This window comes from Cydia amplana, chromosome 7 (genome assembly GCF_948474715.1).
Source record: "Cydia amplana chromosome 7, ilCydAmpl1.1, whole genome shotgun sequence".
NCBI lineage: Eukaryota > Metazoa > Arthropoda > Insecta > Lepidoptera > Tortricidae > Cydia > Cydia amplana.
The window spans coordinates 28,557-39,846 of NC_086075.1; the positions used below are offsets into that span (position 1 = coordinate 28,557).

Here is an 11,290-nt window from a genome sequence, read left to right on the forward strand (position 1 = left end):
GGCAGGCTTATTTATGACATTGCTCTAAATAACGACTTTGTTACATGCAACTTCGGCGCCGAACCGACTTTTGAAGCAACAACACATAGCAGAATAAGAACATCAGTGATCGATCTAACTCTGGTTTCTGCAACTTTCGCAGATAAAATTGAAGAATGGAAAGTTAACCATGCTATCACACCCTCCTCAGATCACCATGCCATCCAATTTAAAATAAATCTTAACAGTAATAAGGTCAAAAAGAAAACATCTACAACCACTTTTAAATATAACACTAGTCAGGCCGATTGGAATGAATTCGAAACCATCTTAAAAGAAAATATAACTACATCTGGCTATGACACTACTGACATTGATAACTTAAACCCTAATCAATTAGATACATATATAAGCAGCATAACCAATGTCATTACTAATACATGTAACAATGTTTTTAGGAGAAATACGCCTTTAACAAGAATACCTTGGTGGACCCCAGAACTGACTATATTAAAGAAAAAGGTAATACATTTGCACCACCGATTACAGGATTTAAAGAGGGGAAATAAGGACTTGACTGGGATTATTGCGGAACTCAATGAGGCCCGTGATGAATACGCCCAAAAAATGCGAGATACATCCACCAAAGCCTTCAGAGAGTTCTGCAATAAGCAAGGGAAAGACGACGTCTGGTCAGTCACTAACAGGCTCCTTAAATGCAAACCCCCGCCGCTACCGCCTGCCACGTTAAGAATTGAAGGAGACCGTTACACAACTACTGCGATTGACACAGCGGAGAAACTTACCACCAAATTCTTCCCCGATGACGACCCAAGTGAAGACGCACCCTGCCACACTCTGGTCCGAAAATACACTCAAGTTAATAACAACCAATACGTAGATAATAATGAAAAGCCATTTACTATCGCTGAAATTAAAGAAGCAATTAAATATATGTCATCTAAAAAAGCTCCTGGCTTAGACCATTTAACCGCAGATATCTGCAAACATTTCATAGACATATATCCCGAATTAATGACTAAAATATATAATAGATGCCTTACGATTAATTACTTTCCCACTGCCTGGAAATGCGCCTACATAAAAACAATACCTAAACCTAATAAAGACAATTATAACTGTATATCTTCCTATCGGCCTATTGGACTGATAAACGTTTTCGGTAAAATACTAGAAAAACTAATAGCGAAACGTCTAACATATCACAAGCAAAAGACTTCTGCATGCAGTGATCATCAGTACGGTTTTAAGGAGCAACGCTCAACCACTGATGCACTGCATAAAGCAATAAATATTATCAGGGAGGCTAAGGCAGAAAAGAAGCTGGTACTGGTTATATCACTGGACATTCAAGGAGCGTTTGATCATGCCTGGTGGCCAGCCCTGTTAAAACGGCTAAAACAAACCAAATGTCCTGCAAACATATATCACATCATACAGAGCTATCTGACTAATCGCACTGTAACCCTTAATTATGCAGACGCATCGATAAGTAAAGCACAGACTAGAGGTTGCGTCCAAGGGTCAGTCCTTGGACCCATCTTTTGGAACACGATAATTGATTCGCTACTAGTTCAGAGTCTGCCACCAGGAAATTACATGCAGGCCTACGCTGACGATGTGTTGCTTATATGTACTGGGGAAGATCTCACGCAGTTAGAGCGTAACGCCAATTCAGTGCTCGAAGGAGTATATAAATGGGGCATTGATAACAAATTAGCTTTTGGACCCCAGAAAACTAAAATGCTTACACCAACCCCCAAGGCCAAGGCTGCAAAGGTCCAAATGAATGGTATAAACATAAAATTTGACACTAAATTTAAACTACTAGGCGTGATAATAGATGAACACCTAACTTTTGTTGACCACAGTGCATATATCATCAAAAAGGCGCAGTCCATATACAAGAAGCTCTGTATCTATATTAAGCCAACTTGGGGGATCCACGCTGGAAATGTGAACACCATCTACAGGCAGGTAATTGAACCGATAGTTACCTATGCGGCAGAGATATGGCACCCCGCTGTAAAGTATAAAAAGGTCATTGGTTCATTACTTAGCCTCCAGCGTGGTTTCGCAATAAAGATGATACATGGTTTCAGGACATTACCGACTGTAGCATCTATCGCACTGGCCGGGTTGACACCCCTTCACCTAAAAGTCCAAGAGGTTGCCTCGACGGAAAAGGTGAAGCGTACACAGATAACTGAGTACTTGCCAAACGATATAAAGTACGATAAAAGGGTCTCCGTTACCGAATTGCTACATCCCGCGGATAGAATAGATATTACATTCAAAGAAGTTTTTAATCAGGAACAACTTGACCTATACTATGAAGATAATGAAATGCACAGGGTCTTCACCGACGGAAGTAGGCACGACGGGTTGGTCGGTGCGGCTGTTGTGATTGACTACCCTGACGGTAGGAGTTTAATGAAGAAACTCAAGTTACACAGCAGCTGCACTGTATTCCAGGCCGAGTGCTTAGCAGTAGAAAGTGCTTGTAGAGAGTGCATTGAACAAGAATTACCAAAGGTCGCTGTTTTCTCGGACTCCAAAGCTGCACTGATGGAAATCTCTAATCGTAGCAGTACAAACAGCATTGTGAACAGAATTCATAAGTTATTATATAATATCAGGGAGTCTGGGAAAACAGCGATACAATTCTGCTGGATTAAGGCGCATGTTGGCCTGATCGGGAACGAAAGGGCTGACATGGCGGCCAAAGCTGCAGCAGCATTACATAAGTCACCAGATTACGATCTTTTCCCGCTGTCGTATCACAAAATCAACCATAAGAAATACATTTTCGAGAAGCAGAGTAAATGGTATGAGGACAGCACGACTGGCAGACACATGAAAAAGTACTTACCTAGCATCGAAACAATCAGAAAGCTGCGCGGCTCTATGTCAGTCAGTTTTCAGTTGACTCAAATACTCACGGGGCATGGCTATCATAAAACATACTTACACCGCTTCAAGATAGCAGATGACAACCGATGCCCCTGTGACAATACTACCTGTCAAACTATTGACCATCTATTAACACAGTGCCCGTATTATGACCGAGCTCGTATTGAGCACGAAATAATATGCCAAAATATCAATATAGATCCTTATGACATCAATAGTATAATAACTAAGGAAACATCTATAGAATCGTTCAATAAATTCATAAATAAAATTATAAACAGTTTAAAGAAATTCAATAATACTTAAAGTTAACTATTAAATCATAGTACAAATATAACAGTTTAAACAATTTATAAAGATTAATAAATTATAGATAAAACTTAAAAACCATAGTTCTAATATTATAAAAATAATTCATATAAAAAACTTGAAATAATGTCGCCCGTATCCTTTGCGGGGACATTATATTCAAGATTAAAGGTAATGCGATGCCGGGTCTCAAATTAGTTGAGCCCCGGCGCCCACACATAAGATTAATAGAAATATCAGAATTATAGCCGCAGGGGCAATGGTCGCCCGTATTGATAGCGAGGGCCATTCTCCCATAATAATATAGTATATTAAAAAAAAAAAAAAAAAAAAAAAAACCTAACCTAACCTAACCTAACCTAACCTAACCTAACCTAACCTAACCTAACCTAACCTAACCTAACCTAACCTAACCTAACCTAACCTAACCTAACCTAACCTAACCTAACCTAACCTAACCTAACCTAACCTAACCTAACCTAACCTAACCTAACCTAACCTAACCTAACCTAACCTAACCTAACCTAACCTAACCTAACCTAACCTAACCTAACCTAACCTAACCTAACCCCAGACCCGCGCCAGACGTGGTCCGGACCGGTTGAGCTGCGCCGCGCTCCGCCACTTTGCGCCGAATAAATGCGCCATCCGCGTGCGCCGGGGAAACATATAGTTTGAGTGCAGTGCGCGCCACGGTGCGAACTAGGTTGCGCCATTCGAGTGCGCCAGTGACAAATTTTTCTAAGTGTTTTGCGCCGCGGTGCTAACAAACTTGCGCCACTCGCGTGCGCCAGCGAAGAACATCCTGAGCGCTTTGCGCCACGATACTAACAAATCTGCGCCACTCGAGTGCGCCAGACTACGCCGTTGTGCGCCGGAGTGCCGTGTCTCCAGCCGTGCGCCGCTACGCCACCGCTGCGCCAATTTGATAGCCTTGTGGGCCAGGACATTGCCATTAGATACAAAGTCGCGCGCCATCAGTGGAGCAGAGCGGTCGCGTCCACTGGTAGCCCCTGAAATCTTGCGCCTTTTTGCGACTTTGCGCCATTGCGCTCCGAAGTGCGCCATCGCGCTCCCAGTCGCTCCTTTGCGCTCCGTGCGCCAAAGTGCGTCGCCGCGTTCCGAAGGCACCATCGTGCTCCGAGTTGCGCCGCTGCGCTCCGTGACGCGCCGTTGCGCCCAAACGCGCCTGTGCCATTGAGCGCCAAAGTGCGCCATCGTGCTCCAAATAGCGCCGCTGCGCTCCGAGACGCGCCGTTGCGCCCAACTGCAGCAGGGCGCATTCACGCTCCAGAGTGTGCCATCGCGCTCCGTTTGGCGCCACCTGCCACCTGCTCAAACTCGCGCCATCGCGCTCCAAAGTGCGCCATCGGTGGAGCAGAGCGACTACACGACCGACCAAGAATACACGACCGACCTTCACGGAGCCCCGGGCCGCTGCACAGTTCTCCGAAGCGCTACTATAGGTTAGTTTTATAATAAAGCACTAGATTTTTAAGACACTACTCTAGGCTCTAGGTAGAGTCCGAAAAATTTTTGTTAAAAGTGAGTGTCATTTCTTAGATTTAAGCGATTGCTGTGTTTATATATACAGTTATATTAGTTTTAAGCTGATAGTAGAGTCTGCGACTCTACACTTGTATGACAATTTTGACTCTACATTTTAGAAAAAATTTATTTGTGTTCCTTTAGGTTTAAGTGATTGCTGTGTGTGTGTATATATACAGTTTATAGTAGTTTTAAGTTGATAGTAGAGTCCGCGACTCTACACTTGTCTAATAATATCCGACTCTACATTACTTGTTTCGGATACAGTAACCCCCCCTTTACAGGGGTTCCAGGGATAAGACACTACCTCCAACAAATGTTCAGGACCCCCCCAAAGAACATAGAGTCGACGATGTCGCCCACGAAGCCGGAAAAGATAAACCCACGACCATCAGTGAGGAAAAGTGTAGGGGAATGGGAAATGGGCAAAACCTTCCACCTATCACCAGGCCCATCGTCGACAAGGACCACGGGTGCCGAAGTTACATCAAAACCGGCCCCCGCGGCCCTCCCGTCACAAATCGTGGGCGCCGCTAACAAAAAGGCTAGCCCTGCGGAACAAAAGCCTTCGAGCCCAGTGCCGGAGAAATATAAGGACAGGGTAAGTGAGGCGAGGGCATGCCTGAACAGAGCGAAACAACATATGAACAGCTCAAGAAACACCTCGAACGTCATAAAGACGGGAGTGTTGGCAGCTCTGGATCGACTCTACCAGCTGGTAAAAGAAGCGGCAGCAGAAAGCAAGAAAGGTGAAACACCAATGGAAAATAAAGGGGCCTCGAATCTGGCTACAGAGAAAACTACCCTCAACACAACGTCGGAGGTAAGCAAGGACACAAACCCGCCCAGAGCAGACACCGTAAACATCCTGTTCAAACTGGAAGAACAAACCAGGCTCATTGAAATGAACAATAAAAAGATGGACGAGCTGAAGGCCTCGATGGAGACCCAGCGTGAGACCCTAGAGAGGATGGCGACGACCGCGACATACGCAAGCGTAGCGGCGGCGTCCCCAAACACGACGCAGGGTGCGGCCTCGACCTCAAGAAGAGGCACACTGCACTCAGTGGTCGTAACCTCCACGGATGAACTCGAAACGGGAGACGAGGTCCTAAACAAAATAAGAAAAGCGGTAGACGCAAAGGACGGCTGGATAAAGGTGGAGAGGGTCAGGAAGGCGAAGGACAGGAAAGTTATAATGGGGTTGGAGACTATAGAAGAGAGAGAAAAGATAAAAGACAGGTTAAGGAAAGAGGGAACGAACCTAGTCGTCGAGGACGCACAAAATAAGGACCCGCTTCTGATCCTTAAGAGCGTCCTCACTATAAACTCTGATGAGGATATAGAGAGGGCTCTAAGAAATCAGAATAAGGACATCTTCCGCTGCCTCGACGAAAAGGACAGCAAGATAGAGATCAAATACAGGAGAAGGACGCGGAACCCGCACACCTGCCATGTAGTAATATGCGTCTCGCCTAAAATCTGGCAAAGGGCAATGGAGGTGGGAACCGTCCACGTGGACCTCCAGAGAGTAAGGGTCGAAGACCAGACACCTCTGGTGCAGTGTACGCGCTGCCTGGGCTATGGCCACGGCAGGCGGTTCTGCGCTGCACCGGCGGACTTATGCAGCCATTGCGGCGGTCCCCACCTGCGCAACGAATGTGAGGATTACATCGCAAAGTTGCCGCCGAAATGTAGGAACTGTGTGAGGGCCGACATAGACGATACCGAACACAATTCCTTCAGTTCGGCCTGTCCGACGCGGAAAAAGTGGGACGACATAGCGAGGTCGAGCGTGTCATACTGCTAAAGGCACCCCAAAGACCGACTGCCAAGAACTAACGAGCTTGGACCACACTGTCAAAAATTTTAGACCAAAGCCTCAAAAACAGCAGTTAATAAACAGATATTGTATAACAAGCACACAAAGCACATTTAATGCAAACTGGGATCGGTTTCTTGGAAAACCGAACCAGGTTTTGTTGAAGACAAAAGTGATACACAAAAAAGAATACAAATGTAAAGCACAAAACATGACATGGTGGTCCACTGAACTCGATCAAATGGGGAAAAACGTAAACTACATCTGCAACGACACAGAGGTGGAGGGAACGGCGACATATTTAGCTATAGAAAAGAAAAGGATTATATGTACACCGATAAATAAAAATGTAAATAGGTATTAAGAGTATGCTTGTTAAATATAATGGGTATATTTAAAATAAGCATACAACATTAAGATAAGAAAATAACAAAAATATCAATAGTCGAAACAAAGCGAAACTTGTATTGTTAGAAATATGTAAGAAATTGATGTCCCCATATAGAAGATAAGGCCAAGAACATGTAAACCTATATGTTTTAAATATCTATAAGAACAAACTGTAAACTTGGAAAGAAAATAAAAATAAATTGTTGTTTTAATAAAAATTACAACCCCAAAAATAAAAAACTGTAGTTAGAATAGAGTAGTCGTAGCAAGGAGCTCCCACCTTGAAAATTGATGAAAGACGACGAATGACAGAAAGACAAAGTATGTGGAATGATAGTACGAGAGGCATGAAAAGCGAGAACTGGTATGAAAGAGTACATAGACAAACACAGGCTCCGATCATGTTGGAGGTAGAAAGAAAAAAAAAAAAAAAAAAAAAAAAAAAAAAAAAAAAAAAAAAAAAAAAAAAAAAAAAAAAAAACCTAACCTAACCTAACCTAACCTAACCTAACCTAACCTAACCTAACCTAACCTAACCTAACCTAACCTAACCTAACCTAACCTAACCTAACCTAACCTAACCTAACCTAACCTAACCTAACCTAACCTAACCTAACCTAACCTAACCTAACCTAACCTAACCTAACCTAACCTAACCTAACCTAACCTAACCTAACCTAACCTAACCTAACCTAACCTAACCTAACCTAACCTAACCTAACCTAACCTAACCTAACCTAACCTAACCTAACCTAACCTAACCTAACCTAACCTAACCTAACCTAACCTAACCTAACCTAACCTAACCTAACCTAACCTAACCTAACCTAACCTAACCTAACCTAACCTAACCTAACCTAACCTAACCTAACCTAACCTAACCTAACCTAACCTAACCTAACCTAACCTAACCTAACCTAACCTAACCTAACCTAACCTAACCTAACCTAACCTAACCTAACCTAACCTAACCTAACCTAACCTAACCTAACCTAACCTAACCTAACCTAACCTAACCTAACCTGAGAAGAGCTATTGATAGTTATCTGACAGACAGAAAGGTCAAGGTAAGGTACGCGGGAGAGGAGCACTGCACAGAGACTAACAAGGGGTGCGTGCAGGGCTCCATAGGTGGACCGATCTTGTGGAACCTCTTGCTTGATCCACTCCTTAAGAGCCTAGAAGAAAGTGGAGTTTACTGTCAGGCATTCGCAGACGATGTGGTTTTAATCTTCGATGGGGAATCCGCAGTAGAAATCGAAAGACAGGCCAATGCAGCACTCGAACGTGTTCAGGCGTGGGGTGTGAAAAATAAATTGAAATTTGCCCCACACAAAACTGTTGCAATGGTAGTTACCAAAAGACTAAAATACGACACACCACGACTGAGCATGGGCGCAGTGAGCATAGAGATGTCAAGAGAAATAAAGATATTGGGAGTAACCATCGACGATAAATTAACGTTTAACTCACACGTGGCGAATGTCTGCAGAAAGGCGATTGGAGTGCATAAGAGATTGGCAAGAGCGGCTAAGGCGAGCTGGGGCCTGAACCCAGAAATAATACGTACAATATATGTGGCGACGGTGGAACCCATCGTCCTCTATGCCGCAAGCGTGTGGGCACCAGCAGCAAAGAAACTGGGAACAATAAAACAGCTAGCAACTGTTCAGCGGGGGATTGTGCAAAAAATGTGCAAAGCCTACCGTACAGTGTCGCTAAACTCAGTCCTGCTGCTGACAGGGATACTGCCTCTCGACCTCCGAGTCCGCGAGGCAGCTTCACTATATGAAGCTAAGAGGGGAGTACCCCTGCCAGAACTGAGAGATAGGCGGGTTGAGCGCATGTCGGCAGCTGCGGAAGCCCCGCACCCTGCAGAGCGAAGCGAGGTAGAAATTATAAGCCTGGTAGACCGAGAGCAAGTAGATGCGCACAGTGACCACGAAGTCCGCATCTTTACAGATGGAAGTAAAATCGGAGGCAAAGTGGGCGCAGCACTGTCCATCTGGAACGAGGCGGCCGAAACCAAGGTCCGCAAGCTCGCCCTACCAAGCTACAGCACTGTCTACCAGGCGGAGCTATTGGCGCTGTGTATATCAACACGGGAAATCAAAAAACACAAGGCGAAAACGTTTGGAGTCTACAGCGACTCTATGGCTGCCCTCCAAACCCTAAAAAACAGCAACTGCCTTCATCCTCTAGCTGTAGAGGCAAGAGAAAACATCAGATCATGTAGCATCCAAGGGAAATCTATCTCAATACATTGGATAAAGGCACATGCAGGATTGGAGGGCAATGAAAGAGCTGATCAATTAGCGAAAGAGGCCGCTTTAGACTCCAAACAAAAACCAGAATATGACCTGTGCCCGGTATCTTTTGTCAAGCGGAGCATTCGATTGGATACGCTGGAAGAATGGAACAATAGGTACACGAGCAGTGACACAGCGTCGGTAACAAAGGTATTTTTCCCAAACGCGGTTGCGGCATACAGGACAGTAAGAAAGCAAAGTATATCGTATGTAAGGACACAAATAATGACGGGGCATGGTGGGTTCTCGGAATACTTAAACCGTTTTAAGTGTAAAGGGAGCCCATCATGCATCTGTGATCCGGAAGCGAAAGAAACTGTCCCACATATATTGCTTGAATGCCCAGCCCACACAAGAGAACGATTTGACCTGGAACAGAGTATTGGACAAAACATGACGCTAAACAATATTCAGGAAATTATGCAGAGTCAAGACAAAGCAAAGTTCCTAAAATACTGCGAAAAAATTGCCCAAATAGTAATAAATAGAAATAAATTGGTATAAGTAAAATATGTTTATAAATTATAATAAGTATAATATAATAAACATATAGGAATAAGAGAGAAAAATAGTAGCACAACGTAGTTGAGAACATGTATTGTGAACGTAGACTTAAGGCATAATATAAGAAATCAAAATGTAAATATAGACAAATATAAGAAATGTAAAAAATTTAAACAGAAGCCACCCCTTGTAGGCACGTTGGCCCCTTGTCTTTTATTGAAATAAAGAACCCACGATCTTAAAACCCTAAGATAGAAAACATAGCTGGGCATCCCACCCAGACCAGATGCAAAAGAAGATGTATGAAAGAAAGAATAGTATGAAGAATGGAAGTACGAGCAGTAGAAAAAGCGAGAACTAGTATGACAGAGTCGCATAGCAAAGTCTCCGATCATGTTGGAGGAGCATAGAAAAAAAAAAAAAAAAAAAAAAAAAAAAAAAAAAAAAAAAAAAAAAAAACCTAACCTAACCTAACCTAACCTAACCTAACCTAACCTAACCTAACCTAACCTAACCTAACCTAACCTAACCTAACCTAACCTAACCTAACCTAACCTAACCTAACCTAACCTAACCTAACCTAACCTAACCTAACCTAACCTAACCTAACCTAACCTAACCTAACCTAACCTAACCTAACCTAACCTAACCTAACCTAACCTAACCTAACCTAACCTAACCTAACCTAACCTAACCTAACCTAACCTAACCTAACCTAACCTAACCTAACCTAACCTAACCTAACCTAACCTAACCTAACCTAACCTAACCTAACCTAACCTAACCTAACCTAACCTAACCTAACCTAACCTAACCTAACCTAACCTAACCTAACCTAACCTAACCTAACCTAACCTAACCTAACCTAACCTAACCTAACCTAACCTAACCTAACCTAACCTAACCTAACCTAACCTAACCTAACCTAACCTAACCTAACCTAACCTAACCTAACCTAACCTAACCTAACCTAACCAGTAGCGCGTCGTCCGCGGTTGAGAGCGGATGTGCGCGTCGTTGACTTCGTCGTATTTTGCGTCGCTGACTGCGTCGCTTGGCGCGTCGCTCGGTGCGTCGCTGATTGCGTCCTTTGCGTCCTTTAATGCGTCGCTGTCTGCGTCTATGAGTGCGTCAGAGGTCGCGTCGCGCAGTGCGTCCCTTCCGAGTTGCCGAGTTGATTTGAGTGAGCTAGTGTTGGTGTCTTGTGCCGTGCTACGGGGCAGTGTTATCGGTGGAACAGAGCGCCCAAACGCACCGTCGCGCTCTTAAGTGCGCCATCGCGCTCCCAGTTGCTCCCTTGCGCTCCGAGACGCTTCCAAGTGCGCCATCAGTGGATCAGAGCGCCTATCGCGCTCCTAAGTGCGCCATCAGTGGAGCAGAGGACCCAAACGCGCCGGGTGCCGTCGAGCTCCAAAGAGTGCCATCGTACTCCGAGTTGCGCCAACTTGCTCCTACTCGCGCCATCGCGCTCCCGAGGAGGACAACAAGGGAATAG

General features: G+C 44.3%; 1 protein-coding gene across 1 annotated transcript; it reads left to right on the forward strand.

Annotated features, from left to right (window-relative positions):
• Positions 1-8,328: 8,328 nt before the first annotated feature.
• On the forward strand, positions 8,329-11,290 carry LOC134649715 (uncharacterized). Its single transcript, XM_063504546.1, has 2 exons — positions 8,329-9,432; positions 11,036-11,290. The coding sequence occupies exons 1-2, from the start codon at positions 8,329-8,331 to the stop codon at positions 11,288-11,290; spliced, it is 1,359 nt and encodes a 452-aa protein (XP_063360616.1).

What these genes read in the sequence shown, in the direction of transcription:
- LOC134649715 (XM_063504546.1), top strand. Translation starts at nt 8,329, where the DNA reads ATGGTAGTTACCAAAAGACTAAAATACGACACACCACGACTGAGCATG. An exon ending in CGAGCAGTGACACAGCGTCG is followed by an intron (nt 9,433 to 11,035) that starts GTAACAAAGGTA and finishes TCGGTGGAACAG; the next exon opens with AGCGCCCAAACGCACCGTCG.